Source organism: Labeo rohita, chromosome 16 (genome assembly GCF_022985175.1).
Source record: "Labeo rohita strain BAU-BD-2019 chromosome 16, IGBB_LRoh.1.0, whole genome shotgun sequence".
NCBI lineage: Eukaryota > Metazoa > Chordata > Actinopteri > Cypriniformes > Cyprinidae > Labeo > Labeo rohita.
The window spans coordinates 21,767,643-21,795,535 of record NC_066884.1 but is presented as its reverse complement, the minus strand read 5'-3'; the positions used below and the strand labels follow the sequence as shown (position 1 = coordinate 21,795,535).

The following is a 27,893-nucleotide window of genomic DNA, read 5'->3' as shown; positions in this document are numbered from 1 at the left end:
CGCCTCAGTGTTGTGAATGGGCGTGGTCAAGATTGCGTGATTACGGCGAGCTTTTGCCATTCACACAAGTCAGACAACCCGAGCTACATTTGCTTCGTTTTTAACGAAACATCAGCAATCGGTAAGAGCATATGGGTTTATCTACATATCACGAAGTTTCTGAATTTGTTTACATTTACATCTTGTGATTCTCAACACCAAAGTAACTTTAGTCGCGTGAAATGCAGCGTAGGCGCTGCTAAGGAGAAGCAAAGCATTTCCTGTTCTGTTGCAAAATACTGTAGTGCCTCTAAACACGTACAGGTTGATATAAGTTAGTTCTGTGTAACATGTAGTATTGTTTTTGTTTGTGTTTTCGTACCTAGGTTTTATTTATTGTTAGAGATATACGTTTATTTATCGTCGAGGGTTATCGTCGCATGTTGGTTTTAGTGGTTTAGCCTTTTTATAGTGTTTACAGTTTAGAGTAGAGTTTTGTGATTATTAATATTTAGATGCAAAACTTTTAATGTTGTAGATTATATGTGAATAGTTTTCTATGAATATTTTTAAAACTATTTTTTTTTTTATAAATCATATTGTGTAATGTAATGTAATGTAAATCTCTTATACTGTAAGTTGCTTTGTAGATTAGGTTTATGATTGGTCAACAGTTCTGATTTGAAAAGTGAAAAGAGCTGTATGTTTTACAGTTTTCACATGAGAGACATAAACTAGTCATCAACATATGAACTCTTGAGGTTAACTAGTGCTGTCTGTGTTTACTCAGATGTCATATCAAAAATATTCCCAGCATGTGTTGATATGGTGAATGATGCCTTTTAAATACTTCTTTCTTCAGATCTAATTCAGGATGTTTTACACTTGTGGTCCCAATGAGGCGATGGTGGTCTCAGGTATGCTGCAGTTGTTGGGCTTTATAACACAGTTATGTCAGTTATGTGTATAAATAAACATATAAGTAAAAATCCTCCTTCAAGGTTCCATTAATGACAAAACACTACCAGTCAAAAGTTTTTGAACAGTAAGAGATTCTAATATTCTAATATCATTCTAATATTCAGATTTGCTGCTCAAAAACATTTATTGCTATTATTATTATTATTCTGTTGGAAACAGCTGAGTGGATTTTTTTCAGGTTACTTTGATGAATAGAAAGTTCAGAAGAACAGCTTTCATCTGAAATAGAAATCTTTAGTAACATTATAGTTTAATTTAGTTTAGTTTATTTATTTATATAGCACAATTTAATACAACTTGTGTTGCCCCAAAGTGCTTCACAATCACAAGGTAAAATGCTTAAAAATCACATAAACACACATACATAGTAACCCATTTAAATATATTCCCTATTTGTTTTTAACAGATGTTGTTTTAGCACAGCTTTGAACATGGGTAAAGATTTAATAATAATAATTATAAATGTCTTTCTAATCACTTTTGATTAATTTAAAGCATCCTTGCTAAACAAAAGTATTGGATTCTATAATTTCTAAATAATAATAAAAAAGTATACTAACTCCAAGCTTTTGAATGGTATAGTGTATAATGATACGAAAGCTTTTTATTTCAGAAAAATGCTGATCTTTGGATCTTTCTATTCATCAAAGAATTCTTAAAAAATGTACTCAGCTGTTTAAAATATTGATAATAATAATAATAATAAATGTTTCTTTGATCACAGGTATAAATTATATTTTAAAATATATTTAAATAGAAAGCAGTTATTTTAAACAGTAAAATATTTCACAATATTACTGCTTTTGCTGTACTTTGTATCAAATAAATACAGACTTGGTGAGCAGAAGAGAATTATTTGAAAAAAACATAAAAAATCTTACTGTTCACAAACTTTTGACTGGTAGTGTATATGTACATACAATAGGAAAGAACATAAAATTAAAGCAGCTGTTGATTGAACTGGATAGCTTGTGGATTGAACTAAATGTTAACTAATGACTGACACCCATCAGACTTTTACAAGAGACTGTGCAGTTCTGGAATGATCATACAGGTCAATGAAATTGTGCAAACTCCATTCTTTCTTAAACAATGTCCAATGCAGAACTGGTTTCAGCTGTTCATGTGACTTTCATTCACAGGTCAAAACAGACACAAAGTTCACTGTAATGCTTGTGTTTTCTGTGTAGATAAATGTCAGTGTTTACACATTAAGATTACTTTAATCCTCAGGGGTAAAAAAAAAAAAAACAAAAAAAAAAAACAGCAGGCTCACATTTGCTTCAAGGTTAATGCAGTCAAACAACACTGTACAGAGAGGGAGAAAATAAGTCACCATTATGTCTCTGTCGCCCTCGTTCTCTCTGTAAGCAGTTGACATTCTATTACAGACGTGCAATGGCAGGAAGTGTACTAATGAGAGTCTTTGCTAATGTTGGAAATCCTGTATGGGATTGACTTTGCTTTTTACGTATTTCAAAACATTAATTTGTGAAATGTGCGTGCGTGGATTTCCAGCCAAGTAATGTTATAATGACATACGTTTCTTTGCTGTTAAACTAAAAGTTTGTCCTGATAGTAAAAGTGAATAATTTGTACAGTGGTCGGCAGTTTTTTAAATAGGAATTGTCATCATTTTTATCCTTAAATGTTGTAAAAGTAGTGAATGTAAAAAGTCTTTTATTGCATCAAAAATATAGCAAGTCATACTGTAAAATATTATTAGAATTTAAAATAACGGTTTTCTATTGTTATATGTTTTGAAATTTGAATTTATTCTCATGATGGCAAAGCTGAATTTTCAGCAGTCACTACGTCAGTCTTCAGTCACATGATCCTTCAGAAATCATTCTAATATGCTGATTTGCTGATCAAAACACATTGCTTATTATTATAATAAAAATAGTTTTTGTACTGCTTACTATTTTTCCCCCAGAATTTTTTGATGAGTAGAAAGTTTGATAAATGTATTAATTTCTTAAAAAAAAAACCTTCTTTTTCTTGCAAAATATAGTTTCATGGCCAGTAATAATGGTTATTTGTGCTTTTCTGCCAATTTTTACATTAGGATGATGCTCACTTAATTTTATTAACACTTTAATTATAATGATTTAATTTTCTAGTAATTCATTTAGACAAAATAGTATTAAGTTGTATTATTGACCATCTGTATTATTGTTGTGAATACATTGTTACCGTAATTGTAAATTACTGATAATATAATGTACGATTTTTCATTTTGGATATACCTCCGACCCCTAGCTAGTGAACTGCAACCAAGTATGTTTTTAGTCAAACCATGACACTTTATACCAGCAAGCAAAATCTCTGTGTGTTGTGTCTCTTTCAGGATGTGGTCGCTCTCCTCCTCTACTGATTGCTGGTGGACGAGTGTTTGTTTTTCCCTGCATTCAGCAAATCCAGCGGTGTGTATTGAATTACAATAATAGACGAATAAGTAGAACAAGTTAGTGCAAGAACACACATGCATAAGAACCGTTCTGTAATGTAATTCCAGAAAAGACTGAGAGTCTCAGGCCTCACGAATGATGGGACTAAGAACAAGAGGCGGGCCTGTGTGCAATAGAGACTCCACATGTGTTTACATTCCTCTCCATGTATGCATGGCAAAGATTAATGAATCACTCAGTCCTCAGAGAACGCTTTCTTCCCATGTTGTAGATCACTGCAGATCACTGCAGTAGTTTGTAGACGGACTTCGCCTTAGCTCCACATTGTCTGTTGGTAATTTGATTACTGTACATCAGCAATCACATCTGTGTGGTCAGGCTCAGCCATCAGTGTGCAGAGCCATGTGTGGGAGTAGCTTGACTGTTGGGGGTGGGCTATCTATTTGCCTAAATAATTGGAGACGGGATAAATGGTTATATTGGTTATAGAAGCTTGTATAAAGGGTAATTCAAGGTGTTTATTTTTTATGTCATAATTCAGAATCATGAGATGTACAGTCGAGGACAAAAGTTTACATCCCTCTTTTAGAATCTGCAAAATGTTAATTATTTTACCAAAATAAGAGGGATTATACAAAATGCGTGTTATTGTTTATTTAGTACTGAACTAATAAAATATTTTACGTAAAAGATGTTTACATGTATATAAAAATAGTTGAACTTATAAAAATGACCCCGTTTAAAAGTTTACATACACTTGAGTGTTTATACTGTGATCCACAGCTGTGTTTTTGTTTAGTGATAGTTGTTCATGAGTCCCTTGTTTGTCCTGAAGAGTTAAACTGCCGGCTGTCCTTCAGAAAAGTCCTTCAGGTCCCACAAATTCTTTGGTTTTTCAGCATTTTTGTCTATTTGAACCAACTATGACTGTATGATTTTGAGATCCATCTTTTCACATTGAGGCCTCGTATGCAACTATTACATAAGGTTTAAATGGAAAAAACATGCATTAAGAGAGCTCTTAATGCATTGTTTTTCCTGCTGAAGCATCAGTGAGTGTTTGAACCTTCTTTAATAAAATCATCTTGAGATAAAATCTCGGTCAGACACAGTGGCTACTCCGGCTCCCAAAAACGGTGCTTTAAATGTCGTTAATGTCGTCTGTTAGTCTCAAAATAGTGCCAATTTACTGCTAATTCATAAGGAAATCACTCCAAAATACATCTATGATTGCCAAAGCCTTTTGGAAATCGGCAATGCATATAACCACCAACTTGCACCGGCGGCCACCGAGAAGCTCCAAGGCCTTTGCTTAGTGCTCAAGCCGAGCCCCGAGACCACGGCCTCGTCTATTGACGCTACCCACACAAAGCGGCGGTGCCGGCGGTGTGTCATGGGACAAAAGCGTGGCACCGGCGGTGTGAGAGGGGAGAGATGCGCGGCAAGCGCGGACTCAGCATACAAGCTAGGCTGAGGGCTAACCCCACCAGACCAGCTCTTCCAACACTCATGCTCTCTAATGTTCGCTCGCTGGAAAATAAACTGGACTCAATTAACCTCAGTCGCTCCACACTGCATGAGGCAAGGGATTGTTGTGTGTTTGTTTTCACTGAAACATGGCTAAACGACAACGGGCTAAGTGTCGGTCTTTCTATCTGCCGCGGAAGTTCACTGACATTGGTTTACGTTTCGCCGTGTACAAACGCTAAGGACGCGCTTCGCGAGCTGTACAGCGCCATCAGCGACCAACAAACAAATAACCGCTACAGCTTTTTCATCATTGCCGCTGTTCTGCCCATTTTCCACCTCTGCCAAAATCATTACCCCCTCTTGTTGAAATCGCTACCTGATTGCCTAATCCTAACCCCTCTCCCACACCTAACCCTGGGGTAGTAATCTGGCAGGGGTCAGAATTGGGACTTCAACCACACAAACTTAAAGTCAGTTTGCCAAAGTTCTACCAACAGATACTACAACTGAACTTTGCAACAAGGGGGAACAACACTCTGGACTTGGTTTACACAACAGAAAAAAATGCGTACAAAGCTGAACCCCACCCCCACCTCGATTACTGGGACCACATCTCTGCCATGCTAATCCCAGCATACAGACCACTTCTCAAATTTACCAAACTGGTTCAAAAACAGATCACAGTATGGCAAGATGATGCCACCTCAACACTACAGGACTGCTTTCAGTACACAGACTGGAACATGTTCAGAGAGGCGGCCACCTACAACAACCATACAGACCTGCATGAGTATACTGAAACTGTGACTGCTTACATTAAAAAGTGCATTGATGATGTGACAGTCACCAAGACCATCACCGCACGTGCAAACCAGAAGCCGTGGATGACAGCAGAGGTTTGTGGGCTGCTAAAGACCAGAGATGATGCATTCAGATCAGGAGACAAAGCAGCCCTAAAAACAGTGAGAGCCAATCTGTCCCGTGGCATCAAGCAAGCTTGTAAAACGCTTGTATGCACAACAAATAAATTTTACATGTACAGGTTTAAAAAATTGTTTCTACGTCTAGTGTATGTTCACATTTATGTTTATTTATATAGCACCGTGGTCCTGCGAGACAGGACATTTCGTTTCACTGTATGTCCACACATGTAGCGGAATGACAAGCTCGACTTGACTTGACTAATAGTTGCATATGAGTCCCTCAGTTGTCTTCAGTGTGAAAAGTTGGGTCTCAAATTTTGAGATAAAAAGTCAATATCTTTGACTTTTATTTATTTATTTATTTATTTTTTACATTATTCTTTCTGGGGTGGAAATAGGCTTCCCTGTTCAGGAAACCTATTTGGATCTTGGATCTTTTTTTTTTTTTTTTGCAATTTCATTTGGATGGTCTGCCTTGGTTTATAGGTTTAGTTCACTCCTGAATTAATTTTTCCTGACAGTTTACTCACCCCCATGCCATCTAAGATGTTCATGTCTGTCTTTCTTCAATCGAAAAGAAATTATGGTTTTTGAGGAAAACATTCCAGGATTTTTCTCCATATAGTGGACTTCATTGGGGATCAGTGGGTTGAATGTCCAAATTGTAGTTTCAATGCAGCTTCAAAGGGCTCTGCTTGATTCCAGCCGAGGAATAAGGGCCTTTTCTAGCGAAACGATCACTCAAAAAATCTACGACTACGACTTAACGTATCACGTAAAGATCATGTGTGGTTAGTTCTTCGTCTGTGTACTTCAGTTCAAAAAGGTAGGGCAAAAAACTCCATCCCATCCTGTTGTTGTTTTACTTTTTTTTGTAAAAGGTGTTTGACTTACATTGCATTTTAGTTTTGTAAACACTGGCTTGGTACTTCCGCCTACGTCAGGCATTATCTTTCCAAAGTGACTACGTGATGTGTTAGGTCGAGCTAGTGCAAGACAAGCATTTGTGGTTAAAAAGTATACAATTTTATTAAATTTTTTTAGAAAATGTCTGAGCATTTCGCTAGATAAACCCCTTATTCCTCAGATCGTGCAGAGCCCTTTGAAGCTGCATTGAAATTGCAATTTGGACTTTCAACCTGTTGATCCCCATTGAAGTCCCCATTGAATGTTTTCCTCAAAGACCTTAATTTCTTTTTGACTGAAGAAAGACAGACATAAACATCTTGGATCATTTTCAATATTATCAGGAAATTTTAATTCTGGAGTGAACAAGGCCTAATCCTTTAAGAACAGTTTGTTTTTGAAAAAATGCTTTGACTACTTTTTCACTCTTGTTTTTCTTTGCTTTCAGGATTTCTCTCAATACTCTGACTCTGAATGTGAAGAGTGACAAGGTCTACACCAGACATGGAGTACCAATCTCAGTAACGGGCATTGCTCAGGTTAGAGATGCACACATTTTACAATCATGTGTTGCACACATTTGTTGTACAGTCTGTAAGTGCTGCTGTTCATATGTTCTGCAGGTGAAGATCCAGGGTCAGAATAAAGAAATGCTGGCCACAGCATGTCAGATGTTCATGGGGAAGTCCGAGAGCGAGATTGCTCAGATTGCTCTGGAGACCCTTGAGGGACATCAGAGAGCCATTATCGCCCACCTGACTGTGGAGGTACTGCCAGATGCTAAAAGAGCTATTTGTATTCTGTATCACACACAGAGAGATAGAAGAAAACGTTTTTTTATGAAGATTACAAAGAGGACCAGAGGGCTTTAGTGCTGAAATGAACAAGCAACCTTTGCTGACTGAAACATGTGACAGGCAACTAGCTGTACTGCTGCTGTTAGCTGTTTTATTTGCTATATATTGTACAATATCTCTTTCTTTCTCTCTGTAGGAGATCTATCAGGACCGTAAAAAGTTCTCCGAGCAGGTCTTTAAGGTGGCTTCCTCTGACCTGGTCAACATGGGGATTGGTGTTGTGAGCTACACGCTCAAAGACGTGCATGATGATCAGGTGACTATATCTATGCACCACACACCCTAACATACATTATCATATAAATGCTTGTGGTATATATATTAATGTGTAGTAAATATATTTTTAAATGTAATGTATTTGTATGGCGATGATGACATTTCAGCAGCCATTTCTGTAGTAATCAGTGTCACATGATAGTTCAGAAATCATTCTAATATGCTGATTTTCTGTGCAAAAGAAATTATAACTGTTAAAGCTGCTTAATATTTTTGTCTTTCACAATGTTTTGATGCATAGACAGTACAAAATAACAGCATTTATCTGAAATAGATCTTTTGCAACACAAAATGTCTTTTTCACTTTTGATGAATTTAATGCATCCTTGCTGAATTAAAGTATCTATGGAAGCCTGTTTCTACCACTGAATAAAAAGTTTTTGTGACTTTTTATCTCACAATTGCAAGTTATAAAGTCAGTATTGCAAGATAGAAACGTACAGTTCTGCCTTTTCTCAGAATTTCATGATGTAGAGTCATTGCGTGAAATAAAGTCAGAACTGTGAGATAGCTTGCAATACTGACTTTTTTTCTTGCAAATGCAAGTTTGTATCTCGCAATTCTGACTTTATTACTCACAATTGCGAATTCATATCTCAAAATTCTGACTTTTTCTCAGAATTGTAATTCGCAGATGTGAGGAAAAAAAGACAGAATTGTGAGATAAAAAATCAGAGTTGTCTGTTTTTATTTTTTATTCAGTGGTGGAAACGGGCTTCTACGACGGCGTTTTAGTGCCACGTTAAAAAAAATATCCAAAATTATGAGAATAAAATCATAATGTTTTGAGAACTGAGTAAAAAAATTTAAAAAATAAAGCCTTAATTATGAAAATAAAGTCATAATTCTGAGAATAAAGTCGAAATGTTTCGAGAATAAAGTCGAAATTACAAGAAATAAATCATAGCAATTAAAGTTATAATATTTTGAGAGTATAGCCTACACATGCAAATGACCCGGACTGGAAGCACTGTGGGGGCAAGTTGCCAGGCCACCCGAATTTATTTGAATATATGTGTGATTATTAGCAGAAATCATACCATGTGTTATATTTGTAGGGACAGTACATCTTCGATTGCATTCATTATTATTGACTATTTGTAGTGCACCAGCCACCCTGTAATAGCAATAAGCTTTGTGCTTTTGGTACTTTTAATATAAAACAAAGTCTCAGCTTTCAAAATCTGTCAGTTTTATACAAATTCATTCTCGTAATTTTGACTTGAGTTCTCAAAATGTTTTGACTTGATCCTCAAAACACTTTGAATTTATTCTTGTAATTTTGATTTTCTTCTTGATACATTTTGACTGTGTTCTGATAATTTTTACTTTATTGTTGAAATATTTCAGCTTTTTTCTCAAAATATTTCAACTTTATTTTTTGTAATAATGATTTTATTTTCAAAATAGTTTGACTTTATTCTCATAATTTCAACTTCATTTTTGAAATATTATGACTTCTATCTCATAATTGTAGATTTTTATTTTTTTTTAACATGGCACTAAAACGTCATCATAGGCACAGATATATATATCTTACTGACCTCAAATGTTTTAAAAAGTAGCATATAATCGTAATACATAATATAATATATATATATATATATCACTCACCCAAAACTCACCCGGACTTTCTTACAGAATTATCTAAGCTCGCTGGGTAAAGCTCGTACCGCTCAGGTGCAAAAAGATGCCCGTATCGGTGAAGCTCAATTCAAGAGGGATGCCGTCATCAGGGTACATTTTTTCATATTTCTGTTATTATTGTTGGATGTATAACCATTGATGTAACATTGGTATCATATAAAAGTATGATTAAACTGTAAATGTGTATGTTTGTGTATGTAGGAAGCTCACGCCATGCAGGAGAAGGTCTCTGCTCAGTATAAGAATGAGATTGAGATGGCTAAAGCCCAGAGAGACTTTGAGCTGAAGAAAGCCGCCTATGACATTGAGGTCAACACCAAGAAGGCAGAGTCTGAAATGGCCTATCAGCTTCAGGTAGCAAATGATACTCGATTCGGTTTTCAGCTGGTAACACAAGGGTTGTAATGTAAAACTAGGCAAGTACAACAAAAACGACAATTAAGTCCCATCTACTGATATTTCACTTGCTGTCATCTGCTTCAGGTGGCCAAGACAAAGCAGCGTATCGAGGAGGAAAAGATGCAGGTTCAGGTCGTGGAGCGTACACAGCAGATCACTCTACAGGAGCAGGAGATCACACGCAGGGAGAAGGAACTGGAGGCCAAAGTACGGAAACCAGCTGAGGCCGAGAGATACCGTATTGAGAAGATTGCTGAGGCAGAAAGGTGAAAACGGAGGAACTAATGAAGTAATACACAAACACACTGGGGTCCAAAAGTTTTTTTTTGTTTACTTTAATTCAAACGTGTCATATCATGAAAATCTCACTTTAATCGGGTCCCCAGTGTATCTACCAACACAGAAAATGTGAAAAATAACAATCCAGTACATTTTTTTGTAAGCTCTTCTTTGCAAACTAACATACTGTTAACATAAACGTGTATTTGACAGTTTAAGCGCAATAAGACATGAAAGAGAACTTAGTTTAGTACTCACATGCTGTAGAAAATCTGAAGAATAAAACTTACAGCTTGGTATGATAATCTAGAAAAAAAAAACATTTAATGCTCTCTCATCTAACAGGCTTCAGCTGATCATGGAGGCAGAAGCTGAGGCAGAGTCCATCAGAGTGAGTCTGTTGATCTCTCCACACACTTGTTTCTTGTCGGCAAAAGTGAGTGTTACTATTCACATAAGACACTCACCCCACTCAGCATTCACGTCTCTCTTTTTAGATGAGGGGAGAGGCCGAGGCCTTTGCACTGGAGGCGAAGGGGCGGGCTGAAGCTGAGCAGATGGCCAAAAAGGCAGAAGCTTTTAAGCAATACAAAGAGGGAGCCATGGTGGACATGCTGCTGGAGAAACTCCCACTGGTTCGTGCATCTGAACTTTTGAATGTCAGTAAACAAGTTCAATGATAAGACTACTCAATAATGGCCTACACTCCTCTAGATGGCAGAAGAGATCAGCAAGCCACTCTGTGCGGCCCAGAAGGTCACCATGGTGTCCAGCGGTGGGTCAGAAGTGGGCGCAGCTAAGCTGACAGGAGAAGTTCTGGATATCATGACTCGCCTGCCGAGCACAGTGGAGAAACTGACTGGAGTCAACATCTCACAGGTGACTGCACTCACATCAGCGATAAAATCACTTTAGTGCTGATATCTAGCAGGCATTCTGTCTTATCTGTAGTATCTGAAAGAAAGCATGTGTGTTTTAAAGCAATGTTGACTGTAAGTTTCAAATCTTAACTTAAAGGGATAGTTCACCAAAAAATAAAAGTTCTGTCAGTAATTACTCACCCTGATGTTGTTCCAAACCTGTAAGACCTTTGTTCATCTTCAGAACACAAATGAACATGTTTTTAATGAAATCTGAGAGATTTCTGACCCTGAATAGACAGCAACACAACTGACATGTTCAAGGCCCAGAAAGGTAGTAAGGACATCAATAAAATATCGATCTATATGTGGGTCTATATGTGACCCTGGACCACAAAACCAGTCAAACCAGGGTCCATTTTTGTAAATTGAGCTTTATACATCATCTGAAAGCTGAAACCTTTACTCCTTAGTCATGTTCTGTACCCACATAATTCACTAAAATACGGCAGTGACAACCGCATTTGACAAACGCATTAACTCCCGAAAAATACAGGTAGTGACAAATGAAAGAAATTCTATGTAGTGTGTACGAAGCCGAACTAAACAACTAGTTGTTAATGAAATATGTGAGATGTAAGAGAATAACAATGAAAGAACTCTTAAGCTTAGCACATTTTGACACGGGGCTAGTTGCGCTCACAAGCCCTGCGCTGAAGTATCAGTGTTGCCAGATCTTCATAGAAAAAAAACAACAAACAAGGACAAGCACAAAAACACTAATACACCCAAATGCTTAATGTTTCATAACATTAAAAAACACATATCTCATATCTGCAACAGATTACTTTATTAACTCCATAAAGTAACAAGCTTTATGAGTTAAGACCAAACAACATACCTAAAAGCACTTGTAAATATGAGGACATGGCAACACCGCAAGACAGCTCTCTGTAAAGCAGCATGTCTAACAGCAGTAGTTCAGTTAAAATTCGATGAACAAAAAGAGTATTTAGCCAAAACATGGCAGATACCAAACAGCTAATTTCTCGTTCCTCCCGCGAGACGCCGAAACGTTGCTACGGTTACAAATGCAAGAGTGACTGCAGTTCCGTACACACATGGAATGATAATTTACGGGACTCACTCCCGCATTTAAATGTGGTTTTTAGCAGCTGTTTCTCCTGAAACTTGCAGTGTGTATGTGGCCATGGACTGTTTTCATCAAAAATATCTTAATTTGTGTTCTGAAGATGAACTGAAGGATTGGAACAACATGGGAGTGAGTAATTAGTGACAGAATTTTCATTTTTGGCTGAACTGTCCCTTTAAGTTTAGATTTAAATATTTCAGAAAAACAATAATTGCTTTAAATCAACTGAATGTTAACTGCTTTTTTTTTTTTTTTTTTTGGTCAGGCTGGTTTAACCCGCATGGGCTAATGGAGTTCATGAAGAAGGAGGCGGGTCTGATCAGCTCTGATCGTGGATCTCCGCTCTTCCTGTCATGTGCATGTGTGCATGCCTGTGTTTGTACTGAAGCTGAAACATTGAGGTCATTTGGTTTTGTAATCCACCGTTTGTAATATTCAGTTTTTGTATTCTGCTTTGTGAATTATTTTAGCACATTATATGAGAGTTTTATAAGTTAGGTGAACTACATTTCTGTTCTAGAGCCTTTGTTAATGGTGAATATTCAGGGAAGCAGCGCTGATCTTTCTTTCTTTTTTAAATAACTTCTGTATTTCTGTCTGTCAGAGCTTCACGCCTGTTGATTCTGGTATAGCTTCGTTCAAAACCAAAGTGCATTCAAGTCAAATGCATGTAAATCCACCTGAAGTGCATTACTGAAGCCGTAGTCACATATTGAAAATGACCGTCTGTGCAGTCAGTAAAGTGATTTATAAAGTAAGTTGAAAAGAGGGGGTGGAAAGTGAGCGGTGAAAAGAAACCCATTGATTTTTGAAGTTGATGAACAAACAGGAAAAAAGAAGAAGAGGAAGCAGGTTAGGTTTTTAACACAGGCTGCAAACATGTCTCTGAGCCCACAGAAACTGCTTGTAGTGGTTTTCATTTCTTGTATCACTTTCCAACATGTGCAAAAAATGAGGTTAGTCTTTTTGTGTAACCATGCTGCTGTGTACTTCACACTAAGATCGACTCGACGTTACCAAAGGTAGACCTATGCATTTCCAGTTTATGCCTTCAAAGTGCCTCAAAGCTATTTTTTACTTTCTCACTGGATCAGCCTGCTCTGATTGTGTTTCTGCAACAGGAACCGTGATCCGTCATGTGATACTTCCTTTCCCTAATGACTAATTTCATTCAGAATATTCAATCTGTTTGGCATTAGTTTGTTTTTATTGTTGTAGAACCTCATTATTGTTTTTATATATATCAAGTTAACACAGTTTTTGCCTTACTGTATGTTTAGTGGTGATGTAGATGTTTTCACCTTAAACTGAAGATCTATATATCCAGACTGAGACTTAATACATATTAAGTATGTACTGTTTATTATAAACAATAAACTATTAGTGTGCGCTGTACTTTATAACTTGTTGATTTATGGCTTTGCGTGAATGTGTGTGTGTTTGTACAAATGTAGAGTTTTAATGCTGTTTGAATATGTGTGTGACAACTTAATATGAACAAAATGAGGATTTTACTTTATTTGAAAAGGTTACTTTATTAAAACACCTACAAAAATAGACACACAGGCAACAACACTGACTAACACAGGCAGGGAGTCTAAAACAGAGACAGACAGACCTGATTAATAACAGATAGCAATATTAATGAAGAAAATTATGTCCCATGAAGTATTTACATTTTTCATTATTTATGAAACATGAATAGCTGAGGACAGAACATGCCCAAAACTATATTTATAAAAATACAATAACGGTTCAGGGCCTCAGTGTACCAAAAAAAAGGTTAAAGGTCATTCAATAAGCATAATCAGCATGGTAATACAACCACTTGGGAATCACATTCTTCTGTGTATATTACAGTATATATGTTACTCGTCTCCACCCCCACCTACACACACGGTCTTGCTCTTAAATGAGGAAGAGGTGGCGTCACCACACCAGGTTCAAGATAAATCTACAGAGAGTTTCCTGCAAGTGTCCTACAGGTTTACATAGTAAATTCAGGACAAATGCTTTGCTTATTTTTCTGTTCGCTCAGTATATTTCTCATTATATAGAGGCAATAACTTTGTCACTCTTATTGATATAAATGTACAAATCTGTGGCCATTCTGCTTGTTTTTCTTTCCTCTCGTTCTCTCTCTAAATTCTTCCAGGCCCATGCATTTTGATTTCTCTCATATTGAGACTATTCAAATAGTGCATTGGTAGTCCATTACCATATATCCCATTCAAAAGCATCTTTAAATTCGGAGTGTTCAGTTTAACACAACATACCGAAGCCCACAAGTTCAGAATCTGCGTTCAGCTTATTAAACTCAGTGCACATAATGGCAGGTCATTTCAAAAACCATCCGCAGTCATTTTCTGTCATCAAATGACTCCACAGTAACTCACAGTCACACTTAAACGGTTAGTTCAGTTTAGTTCACACAAAAATGAAAATTCAGTTATAATTACTCATCCTCATGTCTTTCCAAACCCGTAAGACCTTTGGTCATTTTCAGAACACAAATTAAGATATTTTTGATTAATTCCGAGAACTTTCTGTCACTGTGTCCTTACACATGACGCAACAATGACAATCAATAATAGATAATTTACCTCAGATCTTGAAAATAAATTTTAAGCAAACACATGTGTTGCCAAGTCCATGGGTTCCCCACGGAATTGGGCTACTTTAACACTGTTGCCGCGGTTTGTTTTTCATGTCCGCGGGTTGAAGCGACCCCAATAACGTGATACTTAGCCCCTGGAATGCCAATTTTACCCAGGGATTTTTACCGGCGGACTCTCCTCGAAACGCCATTGTGCTACTCTTGGGCTAGTTTTAAGTAGCAATTGGGCGGGTTTTGTTGTGAAAACCTGGCAACCCTGGTGCAAGCCAACAAGTGCTTTCTATGACAAAGATGGTATCGGTCGTTCACTATGTAGTTTTATTAATGTTAAAAAGGTTTAATATTTACTAATTAGATTATAATTTTGTCCATTCCGTTGGGAGTGTGCTTCTTCTGAATGGCTGATATTTCAGCGGGTGTCACGTCGCGCTGTCGCATCACGTGTGGTGTGGCCTGCCAACTTGCTTTTCGCTGGAATCTTGTTGTGTCGCGTGTGGTTAGGACACGGTGGCAATGTACAGACTGCAAGTTTCAGGAGTGACCGCATTTAAATGCGGTAGTGAGTCTCATAATTACATTCCATGTGTGTACGGAACAGCAGTCACTCCTGCATTTGTAACCATAGCAACATTTCAGCATCTTGCGGGAGTGATTTAGAATTTAGCCGTTTGGTATCTGCCATTTTTTGGCTATGAACTCTTTTTGTCCGTCGATTTTAACAAAGCTACCGCTGAGAGACGTGCTGTGTTTTGTTTATTCTCTGGAGGCTACTTTAGAGAGCGCTGTCTTGCAGTGTTGCCAGGTCCTCATATTTACAACGCTTTTAGGTATGTTGTTTGGTCTTAGCTCATAAAGCTTGTCACTTTATGGAGTTAATAAAGTGGTCTGTTGCGGATTTGAGATATATGATTTTTTTTTGGTGTTATATTAAAAAAAGCATTTGGGTGTTTTAGTGTTTTTGTGCTTGTCCTTGTTTGTTATATTTTGTTTCTATGAAGATCTAGCAACACTTTAGCACAGGGCTCCTAAACAGTGTTGCCATGTCCGCCGTGTTTCTGTGAAATTGGGCTACTTTAACACTGTTGCCATGGGTTGTTTTTGATGTCTGCGGGCTGAAGCGACCCAATAACGTCATACTTAGCCCCTGAAATACCAATTTACCAGGGAAACCCTGACAAAAAAAAAATGTGTATTTTATCCCCCAAACCTGGCATTTAACGGCACCCCCCTCGAAACGTGACTGGGCTAGTTTTGGGCTACTTCTGAGTTGCAATTGGGCGGGTTTTGTTGTGAAAACCTGGCAACCCTGCACATGGGCGCAACTAGCCCTGTGTCAAAATGTGCTAAGGTTAAGACTTTTTTCACTGTTACTTTCTTGCATCTCACATACAGACGGAGACACATTTCTGATGCGCGTTTAAATACGTCACTAACAACTAGTTGTTCAGTTCAGTTCCATACACACTGCGTAGGATTGCTGTAAATTCGGTTGACACAGAAGAGTTGACTCTGACACAGAAGAGAAAAAAATTGTTGTAAAAAGTTTTTTTTGTTTTCTTGCACACAAAAAGTATTCTTATAGCTTTATAACACTGTTTGAACCACTGGACTATTTTAACAATGTTCTTACGACCTTTCGGGTGCTTGAACGGGTCAGAAAGCTCTCGAATTTCATCCAAAATATCTTAATTTATGTACTGAAGATGAATGAAGGTCTTATGGATTTGGAACGACATGAGGGTGAGTAATTAATAACAGAATTTTCATCTTCAAAGACCATTTCTGTGCAGACAGACAGGGGTGGAGTCACAAATATTCATTCTCTAATTTGACTCAATTTGACTATCATGTAATAAAACTGTGCTTCACACAACAGCTATTGATGTACAAAATTACAGAACCTTCTGAATGCACACCAAAAGCGTTATTGACGTTTATCAACACTTTCAATGGTTTTCCAATCACTTGTGAATGTGTCAGAATGGTTACGATACCCCTGTATGGGATTTCGCCATTACATTGATTCAAAAAAGGCTATTTCATATAATTGAGATGAAAACGTTCCACTCAGCGTTGAATGTTTAGGTATCTGTGAGCATATCTTAATGATGAATTACCCTCCACCACAGAAAAGACATGAAAAACGGGCAGATACGTTCTTAGATTCTCTACATGACCACGAATGCTAGCAAAGTTAGACTGTATTTACTATTTAAGAAATGTTCACTATTTTCACTTAATAGGCAAGTAGAAAAAACAATCTGTATTTTTGCTATAGTATGTTTTAGTACGCATATCTGTCAAGAGAACTAAGACTAAATGGACAGTTTGTAGAGCCGTGTGCTTTTGTGCTGCCTGTCATCTAGCTACGAAACCCTCCACCAGTTCCTATGATAATGTTTCGAGATCTATTCAGTGTTTAGGGAATGAAGATACAGGTTAGAGAACCAGGATTTCAGGTTCAGATGCCAAGCAACATTTTATCCTAAAATCAATTCCATGCTATTTCATCGTCAGCGCTTAGTCATCATCATTGGACCTCACAGAACACAAAATACTTTAGTTTTACAGCAGGAAACATTTACAAAGAGGTTTCATTTTCAGGTTCACAGAGAAAATATGAGGCAGAATAACGTTTTAGGCAATTTCTGTGGTGCATTTTGGGAGATCTGTGCTCTGAGAAGCTAAATACTGATTTGACAAGTATTGATAGTGGGGGAACAGTGAGGGTTAAAATTATTTGGGGATAAAATGTTGCTTGTAGAGTTCAGGATTTCAGGATTAGGGGTGAGAAGTGGGTCATTTATGGGACACCGAACCTGCGGCTTTTATTCGCCCCAACCCACCCATCAAAAATACACTAATTTACATAAGAGTGCTTAGCCGTGTCTGCTTAAAAACACACCACCAGTCTGTGGTCCACACATACTTTCTTACAATCTTCCTCTTTTCATCTCTGTTGCTTTCTAAACCATGTTCATGGCGTCTTCGGTGAGAAAGGAGTGAATGTACGCAAAGGAGGGCCGTAGTTTACAGTCTCTGTTCCAGCAGCTAAGCATCAACTCGTACAAACCCTGTGGGCACACAGCCGGGCGAGACAGGTACACCTGATTGGGAGTGAGAGAGAAAGAGTGAGTGAGACTATGTTAATGTTTTTCTTACTTTAGGGTTAATAAGTGTTAGTAAGCGCACATACCTGTCTGCCCTGGTCTCGGAAAAACTCCCCTGCGTTGTCAATGACCTGTTCGTCGGTCATGTGACTGTACGGCTGCTCCTGACACACACTCAGCATCTCCCACAAAGTCACGCCAAATGCCCACACGTCACTTGCTGTAGTGAACTTCCCCTACACACACACACAGAGACAAACAAAAACTGATTGTTAGGCAGAACACCAGTATTACGTACATTCTGAGGTAATAAATCTGGATATGCATATGCCATGTTGTTTATGTGACTTTATTCTATATTCAGTGTGGTCCAAAAAAGAAAGAAACATGATAAAATGATATTCATGATTTGGGATACTAAGCATGTGAGCTCCTTTCTACAGATAAAACACTACAAATATTTGTATTGATGCTAAATTCTAAAATTAAATGTTAATATACATTTTTTTTAATAATAAATATACAAGTCTGATAACAAATGTTAGTAGATAATAGACATAATTTATGTAAATAAATTATATGAATGCAGGAAAATATATATTTTAAAATAATTTTTATATTTTTATTAATAATGAGTATGATGATAATTTTTTTAACCATAATTAAGACATATTCACTAGTTGTAGCAGATTTTTTTGAACCTTTTCAATATATATACACGCTATTGGTTATTTTTTATTAAAATTTTTATTAATATATTTTTATAAGATAATAAATATTAAACATCAATATCACTTATTATATCATATTTATTATATATTTATTATATATATATATATATATATATATATATATATATATACACACACACACACACACACACACACACACACAATATAAATATGTACAAAAATATTAGAACATAATACAATATCTTTCCAAGAATATAATATATATTTATCTTTACAAGATAAAAATACCAAAAACAATATATTTATTGTTTATTAATATATAAACATATATATATAATACTTATAAATGGAGTAAATGTATCTTCATTATAAAATGAAATATATATTCAAAATAAAATAAAATGAATTATATATTTAATATCTTTTAAGTATGATGATAAACATTCCTTCCTTTTTTTAACCATAATTATGGTATATTCACTAGCTACTACATTTTTTTGGAACCTTATATATTGTTTTTTTTTAATTAATAAAAAAAAAAAAACTAAATAATAATAATAATAATAATAATAATAATAATAATATATATATATATATATATATATATATATATATATATATATATATATATATATAAATTGTTATAAACGTATATACATTTTAATAAGACAATAAATATTAATAAACAAAAAATAAATAAACTAAATACATTTTCCTTATGGTAATGTAGAAAATTACAGGGTTTTTTTTTTTGTACTAGTGTTTGTAGACTTTTAGAAACCCCATTATACAGAGATTTTTACAATATATTTATTATTTAATAATAAATAAATAAATTCCTTGCTATGAGAAAAATATATATAAATGAAGTAAATTTATCTTAATTATAAAATGTAGAAAAAATATGAAGTTCTTTCACTGGTGGTCAGACTTTTTGGACCCTTTATATACTGTATTTCTACTTATTAAAAAATTATGCAAAAATGTAAAATACAATATAATATAGTATTTCTTTATTATAAAATCTCAAATATTAAGTCTGATAATAGAAATCAATTTAAAAATATAAATTAAGCAAATAAATATATCTCTAAATAAATAAAAAATATAGATAGATAGGTACAGATAAACAGATGTTCCTGTATCTTTTCATTCATTATAGCAAAGTTATTATATATATATATATATATATGGTGTCCTTACCATGAGGATGCACTCCCATGCCATCCAGCGAATAGGCAGCACAGCTCGTCCCTGTATCCTGTAGTAATCTCCAGCATAGAGGTTCCTGCTCATGCCAAAATCAGCTATCTTAATCTGCCGCTCTCCGCCGCGTTCCTCCCCCTCAACCCTCTCTCCACCCACCAGGCAGTTTCGCGTGGCCAGGTCTCGGTGCACAAAGTTCAGAGACGACAAGAACTTCATTCCTGAAGCGATCTGACTCGCCATGGAGATCAAAGCTGGGTAACTGAGACAGAGAGAGACATTTAACCTTCCACACTATGAGAAATGCATTTCTAAATAATATAATTACTAGATATTGCTGTAATACTGTTCTCTGTGTGTGTATGTTTATGTACCTGATGGTTGGTGTATTATGTGAAGGTCCGGTCTTGTCCAGCAACACTCTATGGGAGAGGTACTGATTGAGGTCTCCGCTCTCCATGTACTCTGTGACCATACACAATGGGTCGCTGCTAACACACACACCCAGCAGGCGGATTATGTTCGGATCCTTCAGGCGAGATAAGATCTTCACCTCCTTCAGAAAATCATTCCTGTTGAAAGAAGAGCATGAAAAGAATGAGAGTGTAAAAAGAGAAGGGGAAAGGACAGAAAATTGGGATATGAATCATATGAAAGATCTCTCTCTCTCTCTGTATTTTTTTACATTTATTGATAAATAAAAAGTATATACAGAAATGTTATAATATAAAATAATCAATATTAATAATAAAAAATATTAAGTAATTAAATACATCATTATAGTAAAGCAGAAACTACAATTTCTAAACACCATCATATGTTGTATTTTTACAATATATCATTCATTAATGCATAAAAACTTATAATATTTACTTACTATAAAATAAAAAATATGACAACAAATATTAATGAATAAATATAAATGAAGTAAGTGTATCTTCATTATAAAATGCTGAAATAATAAGTCCTTTTTCAGATATTTCAAACATTTGTATTTTTGTATCTCTAACAACAGTTCTAAGGTAATTGCATTAAAACATTTTTTTTTAATTATTTTAAAAAAAAAATCATTCATTCCTTTTTTATTTTATTTTATATTATTTTATTTTATTTTTTACCAAATCAAAGTTAGGTAGCATTTTGTTGTCATGTTGTTATGGTTTATTTAATAATAAATAATTAATTTCTAAACACCATAATATATTGTAATTTTAAAATATATTTATTAATCATTAATACATAAAAACTTATAATATTTACTCATTATAAAATAAAAATATGTCTGATAACATATATTAATGAATAAATACAAATTAATTAAATGCATCTGTAAATGACAAAAAATAAGGTTTTTTAAAAGATATTTAAAACGTATGCATTTTTTTAAAATATCTGACAACAGTTCTAAGGTAAAGTTGCAATAAAAATATTCGAAAAAAAAAAATTAAAAAGAATATAAGTTACTAAATTGTTTTCTATTTATTTATTATTATTTATTATTATTATTATTATTATTTTTTATTTTAACCAAATCAAAGTTAGGTAGCATTTTGTGGTCATGTTGTCATGGTTTATTTATTATTCACTAATAAATTAAAAAATATATTTTTTTTTTATTTGCTTTTTTTTTTTAAATCTCTGAACAAAGGTTCTAAGGTAGAATTGTATTAAAATATATAAAAAATAAATAAATAAATAAATAAATAAAAAGAATATAAATGACTAACTTGTCATTCATTCTTTATTTTTTTTTTTTAAATAAATCAAAGTTAAGAGTTACCTTGCATTTTTAGAGGCATCTGGCCTTAAAATCTTCACAGCCACCAGCAGAGGGCGCCCTTTCCTGACATTAAACGGGAACTCGAGGTTTGCAAGGTCCTGGGGATTTTCAATCTCACACAAATGAACCTAACATGAAAACAAAATAAACAGTTGGCTATAAAGTGAACAATATTATTTAAAAAGTGCATTTGGCCACACATTAAGGTGTCTGAATAAAGAATTCCATCATACTAAGAGAGGTGTTTTTATTTGTAATCTGTAATATTTATGTAATCCTAAATTATACCTCTCCGAATTGTCCTTCTCCCAGTTTTTCTTTGAATATAAGTCGTTCCCGTGGCAACTCAGGCAGTGGTGGACAATCAGTGGGCGTGGCTGAGAGGGCGGGAACCGCATATGTATTGTTACCACTGACACCTTGCAGACTGATGATGTCAGCTTCTGCATAATGAGGAACACTTCCCCCGCCTCCCGATGCTTCTCCATAATGAGCCCCTGACAGGCCAGGGGGCGGAGCTCCAGGATAAGGAGGCGGTCCCTCCTGAATGGGTAGGCCTTTATCAACCATATCAATAGCACATGCTAAAAGGAAAAAAAGGTACAGAAGAAAAACTGTTTTAATAGGAAGCTAATCAGCCTTATTGCATAATACTAATGAGTAATTATGAACCGCACACATGCACTTAAACACTCACATACACTGGAGAGGACACATTATGTACATGCATACTGTGAAAACACCCCTCATATGGGCTCATACGGTACCTCATCCCTGACAAAACGATATGCTACCACCTTGAGGGCCTGTAGACTTTGAAAACTATGGAAGCCAGTTTCTGCCATTAAATGAAAAATAATATAAATAATATAATAATATTAAGTCAGAATTGTGAGATATAAGTTACAATCACCTTTTTAAAATCTTTTATTCAGTGGTGGAAATGGGCTTCCATAGAAAAACTTTTACTTTCACTCTCACTAATTTATTTAGTTTGACCACTGACAATGTCAAACAGTGGACATACACTACTGTTCTAAAGTTCGGGGTCAGTAGAGTATTTTGAAAGAAATTAATACTTTTCATTCAGCAAGGACAAATATGTGATCAAAAGTGACAGTCAAAAGATTTTTAATGTTTTTTTTTTTAAGAATTCTTGTCTGCTCACTAAGCCTCCATTTTTTTTGATCCAAAGTACAGCAAAACCAGCAACATTTTGAAATATTTGTTAAAATAACTGTTTTCTATTTGAATATATTTTAAAATGTAATTTATTCCTGTGATTAAAGCTAAATTTTCAGCATCATTTTTCCAGTCTTCAGTGTCACATGATCCTTCAGAAATCATTCTAATAGGCTGATTTGCTGTTTAAGAAACAATTATAATAATAATAATAATAATTATTATTATTATTATTATTATCAATCTTAAAAATAGTTATGTTCATTTTTTTTTTTCAGAATATTTTTTTAGAATATACATTTTTTTGATGAATATAAAGATCCAAAGATCAGCATTTATCTGAAATATTCAGATACCAATTTTGGTAATAAATGCTGTTCTTCTGAACTTTCTATTCATGAAAGAAACCTGAAAAAATTCTGCTGTTTTCAACATAACAATAATAATAAATGTTTTTTGACCAGCAAATCTGAATATTAGAATGATTTCTGAAGGATCATGTACTGGAGTAATGATGCTAAAATTCAGCTTTGAAATCACAGGAATAAATTACCTTTTAAAATATATTAAAATAGAAAACAGTTAAATAGTAAAAATATTTCACAATTTTACAGTTTTTGCTGTACTTTGGATCAAATAAATGCAGGCTTGGTGAGCAGAAGAGATTTCTAAAAAAAAAAAAAAAACATTAAAAGTCTTCAAGATTTGGATAAGCGGTTTATTATTATTAATAGGATGTTTATTACATCCTATTAGATCATCTTAGTTTTAAAAGTACTGTTTTATATATTTGTGGTGGATTTTCATATTGCAATATTGAACGTTTAGGTCTGAGACACGGGTAAATCACTACAACCTTCCAAGACAATTTTAAATGAGTCCTTCATATAACACAAGATACATTTTAAATCGTTTAGTTTTAATAAAAATCAACCCCAGAGACATAAAAGTCCCAGAAACACACTTATCAGCCTTTTATGAATGTTTCATATCTTCTGTGCTTTTCTGGGGCCATTTTATCACTCTAACCATTACCTTTCCTTGCCCCTTTTTTCAGGGCAAAATGAACCCCCTCTCTCTTACCCTGGGACAGGTTTTGGGGCTTTTCTTGCTGGCTGTGGCAGTTTGTCAGCCTGTTGGGGCCATGTGTCTGGTCAGACAGGAGGAGATGATATGCTGGGTTGTTTAACAGCAGTGCTAGGAGGACGGACACACACACGAGTCCACGAAGGGTACGACAGTGTGAGCGGTCACCACAAGACAACAACGACACGAAACGGCACAACCACAACCAAACCACAGCACAACACAACACGAGACGACACAACAACAAAACACAAACAACAGGACCGTTAAGGGGTGACAGAGCAAACCAGTTACACGTGAGATGCACAAACACAGCAGGCAGTGTTATCATTGATAATGACGCAGGCTGTTAATCATCTTTTCATTGGTCAGTCTGTTCTGAGGCATTCGTTTATGTTAATTAAAATGTAAAAAACAATCACACAATGATTCAAAAATAAAGTATTCGTCATGAAAGCAACTATGGCAGAAAGAACAGTAACATTTGAGTACAAGAGGAGTGTGAGTGAAATAAAATCTCCCTCCCTCCTCTCTCCGTCAGATAGGACAGTGGCTCTTTGTGTCTGGGATGTGGATTGTCCTAAAGTACTTTTTCTGATGTCTTTTTGGCAGTGCTGTTCATTCTCCGTGGTGACCTGGGTTCCTGTGCGCTTGCTGAGTGAGGTATATGAATGCTGAGTGTGCGTGTGTGTTTTGTGTGTGTCACCTGTGCTGTCTCGTTGCTCTCGGGGCCGCAGTACGGTGCTGGGCTCCTGGTATTCTCCCTCTCGGTCCCGGTCGTCGGGGAAGGTGTGTATGCGCTGGTAGCGACTGGAGTATGTGTGGGTGTTAGTGTTATTGATCACCACGTTGTCCGATGGAACGGAAAGATGAACCCGCAGCTCGTCGCTAGAGAGGCTGCCTTGTGCCTGGATATAGAGACAAAATGAAAGAGCCATGAAATCAAATTTTTTAGTTCTGTGGCGTTTCGTCCATGCCTGTTAGTCATTTGTATGCTAGTGGGCTCATAAAATGCTATAACAGATACATTTGAAGTCAAAAGTTTACATACACCTTGCAGAATCTGCAAAAATGTTCTGATGTTATTTTACCAAAATAAGAAGGATCATAAAAAACGCATGTTATTTTTTCATTTAGTACTGACCTGAATAAGATATTTCACATAAAAGACGTTCACATATAGTCCACAAGAGAAAATAATAGTTGAATTTATAAAAATGACCATGTTCAAAAGCTATACTGTTGTTACCTGAATGATCCACAGCTTTTTGTTTAGTGATAGTTGTTCATGAGTCCCTTGTTTGTCGTAAACAGTTAAACTGCCTGTTGTTCTTCAGAAAAAATCCTTCAGGTCCCACAAAGTCTTTGGTTTTTCAGCATTTTTGTGTATTTGAACCCTTTCCAACAATGACTGTATGATTTTGGGATCCATCTTTTAACAATGAGGACAACTGAGGGACTCATAAAAATGTACACATCCTTATTCTGTCCAAAAGTTTTCACACCCCAGTTCTTAATGCATCATTTTTCCTTCTGGAGCATCAGTGGGCGTTTGAACCTTCTGTAATAGTTGCATATGAGTCCCTCAGTTGTCCTCAGTGTGAAAAGATGGATCTCAAAATCATACAGTCATTGTTGGAAAGATTTCGAATACACAAAAATTCCGAAAAACCAAATAGTTTGTGGGACCTGAAGGACTTTTCTGAAGTACAACAGGCAGTTTAACTGTTCAGGACAAACAAGGGACTCATGAACATCTATCACTAACAACACAGCAACACCACAGTATCAAGCATATGTAAACTTTTGAACAGGGTAATATTTTTATAAATCCAACTATTACTTTCTCTCTTGTACTATATGTACACGTCTTTAATATGAAATGTCTTATTCTGGTCAGTAAAAAATAAAAAATAACATGCATTTTGTATGATCCCTCCTATTTTGGTGAAATAATTAACATTTTGCAGATTCTGCAAGGTGTATGTAAACGTTTGACTTTAACTGTAAATGCAAAGCAAGGTGTGCAAGGTGTATGTAAACGTTTGACTTTAACTGTAAATGCAAAGCAAGTACAGGAAATAGACAAATAGCACATATATCAACCCGTAGCAGATCTCTACAGGTGGAGCTGGGGAGGTGGAGGGTTTCAGATAACTAAAAATGTGCCGTGAAACGTTCTAGTGAATGTTAACCAGCCATTTAGATGTAAAGCAGCAGTGCTTATAAACAAATCAGTTAAACAAACGAGTTTAACTGAAAAGACAGTCACTAAGTCACCAAATGCAAACAGTTAATTGAAGTGATAAAACATTTAAAAGTCCCAGTGATATTTAACCATATAAGAACATAATGAATAATGAAAAACACCTTGCCAAGTAGCTTCTTCCAGTATTGCCTCCAAAGTATGACAGCTATGACAGCCAATAGGAGCAGGATAATTCCAACCAGGCAGCCAATCAGGATGGCCGTGTTGCTGCTGTCATCTTTGGCCACAGGTAAGCCCGCCCTCAGAGTGACAGCAGAGAACTCTGTTAAAACAAAACAGTTTTATGATTACATGTGTATGTTAGTGTAACGCTAGTCTGACAATACAAATGATTACGTACAGCATAAATGAGGCATTTAATGACCTACAGAGTGTTTAGAGAGTAAAACCAAAGCTTATCTGTCCATTACAGCCACCTTCTAATCTCAGAGCTGGGTGGGGAAGTGCTAAATAAATGCCTTCATGGTCATTGACACACTTTCTGTGATTCGACTTGCTTTCTTAAACACTCCGTGTGTGTGTGTGTGTGTTCTGATGTCAGTAAATTTAGGAGGCAGCTGTTTTGGGGGACTGTAATAAGCTTTGACGGGGGTAAATGAGCTGTGAGAGTGGGCACAGTCCTAAAGCCGAGGGAACTGAAGTTAATTCAAAGAGGGACAAGAGCAAGGACAGCTGGAGCAATTTCACAAAGATCCTTTATGAGTTTGGCTATATGAAACACTAACTCAAAACAATAGTGCATTGTTAAAGTCAAGAAGAAAAAAACATTTGAATCATGCAAAAAACATTCTCAAGGCTTTAAAATGAACATGCATGCACACACACGCAAAAACCAACCGCATTCTCGAGTGATTTTATGAGAGGGCAGGGTTTTCAAATGTGAAGAGGTTTAAAGGGGAGCATCATAAAAGGCGTCTGTACTGGTAAACATGCCATAAAAATCTAAGACGTAACAACAAGGGAGACAGTGCTCTTTTCTTCCCCTTGTCCTTCTCTCTTTCTCTCTCTCTCTCACCTGTTTGTATGCTGCTGGGCAGCAGTGAAGTAATGGTCATGAAGAGGTCTGGAAAAATGAGGGTGTACAAGTCAGAAGAGGGAGAATTAGAGCGATGGGGTGGGTGACATAAGAGTGCTGAAAGATGAGGAAAGCAAGACTGTGAGAATGGAGTGAAGCTAGGCCTATTCAGTTTGTAAAGATGCATTTTCGCAACAAGTCTCCCAATAGACCTCATAAATAGGGTTAGTTACACTATCAGAATAAAAACTATTTTATATTCTAACATTAACAATGCAATCAATATTCTATTTATTAAAGCCAAGTATGAATCTGATCAAGTTAAGCATTTTACATTTATTCCAAAATATAACTCAAGGCAGTAACAACTTCAACAATATATTTTATTTGTGAACTTACGTTCAGACATTCTTTTTAACAGTTAACTTTTAACTTTTTAAAATTTTTAAATTTAAATATTGGTCACAGACCACAGATCATGTTTTCATGTCATTTTAAGTCTAAGTGTGTGAGTTGTTTACTTACTTTTTTAAATTTGTCTTCCCATTAACCTCATTATATTGTTCATTCAGACGGATTCGTAAATGTGGAATGTGCACAAACACAGGAGGCGTTTTTTATCAAATGAACCAATCACAGGCATTGCCTCCTCTCGTGTAACTTTCCCCTATTCATTCTCAATTAGCCCCCACCAAACTCACTGCACGCTTTAAGGGGTCTGTTAAAACTCAATGGGCTCATGGAGGCGAGAAAATGTTGGACAATGTTTCTTTAGAAAAATATATACGTGTGTAC

The 27,893-nt window shown here is 35.7% G+C and overlaps 2 protein-coding genes across 4 annotated transcripts in view; one reads left to right on the top strand and one right to left on the bottom strand.

Moving 5' to 3' along the window:
* On the top strand, positions 1–13,544 carry flot1b (flotillin 1b). Its single transcript, XM_051130753.1, has 13 exons — positions 1–121; positions 842–896; positions 3,311–3,386; positions 7,119–7,209; positions 7,294–7,437; positions 7,664–7,783; positions 9,445–9,540; positions 9,652–9,804; positions 9,934–10,115; positions 10,474–10,519; positions 10,626–10,763; positions 10,843–11,007; positions 12,407–13,544. The coding sequence occupies exons 2-13, from the start codon at positions 854–856 to the stop codon at positions 12,428–12,430; spliced, it is 1,278 nt and encodes a 425-aa protein (XP_050986710.1). The 5' UTR covers positions 1–121; positions 842–853; the 3' UTR covers positions 12,431–13,544.
* Positions 13,545–16,320: 2,776 nt separating this feature from the next.
* ddr1 (discoidin domain receptor tyrosine kinase 1) overlaps positions 16,321–27,893 on the bottom strand; it is a 50,484-nt gene continuing 38,911 nt past the window's right edge. The window contains exons 10-19 of one of the 3 annotated variants that reach the window (XM_051130750.1): positions 27,099–27,146; positions 26,185–26,345; positions 24,521–24,722; positions 23,812–23,925; positions 21,835–22,130; positions 21,547–21,674; positions 20,141–20,338; positions 19,764–20,028; positions 17,955–18,104; positions 16,321–17,865 (exon numbers count right to left, since the gene is read on the bottom strand). In XM_051130750.1, coding sequence (XP_050986707.1) covers positions 17,725–17,865; positions 17,955–18,104; positions 19,764–20,028; positions 20,141–20,338; positions 21,547–21,674; positions 21,835–22,130; positions 23,812–23,925; positions 24,521–24,722; positions 26,185–26,345; positions 27,099–27,146 — 1,703 coding nt within the window. In that variant the 3' untranslated portion in view covers positions 16,321–17,724. The remainder of the gene's footprint in view (positions 17,866–17,954; positions 18,105–19,763; positions 20,029–20,140; positions 20,339–21,546; positions 21,675–21,834; positions 22,131–23,811; positions 23,926–24,520; positions 24,723–26,184; positions 26,346–27,098; positions 27,147–27,893) is intronic. The other 2 variants (XM_051130752.1, XM_051130751.1) reach the window with 2 other exon arrangements.

Excerpts from the sequence above, each read along its gene's own strand:
- flot1b (XM_051130753.1), top strand. The coding sequence starts at position 854 with ATGTTTTACACTTGTGGTCCCAATGAGGCGATGGTGGTCTCAG. Across the intron at positions 10,764-10,842 it reads TGCTGGAGAAACTCCCACTG|ATGGCAGAAGAGATCAGCAA; the intron begins GTTCGTGCATCT and ends ACACTCCTCTAG. Across the intron at positions 11,008-12,406 it reads CTGGAGTCAACATCTCACAG|GCTGGTTTAACCCGCATGGG; the intron begins GTGACTGCACTC and ends TTTTTTGGTCAG.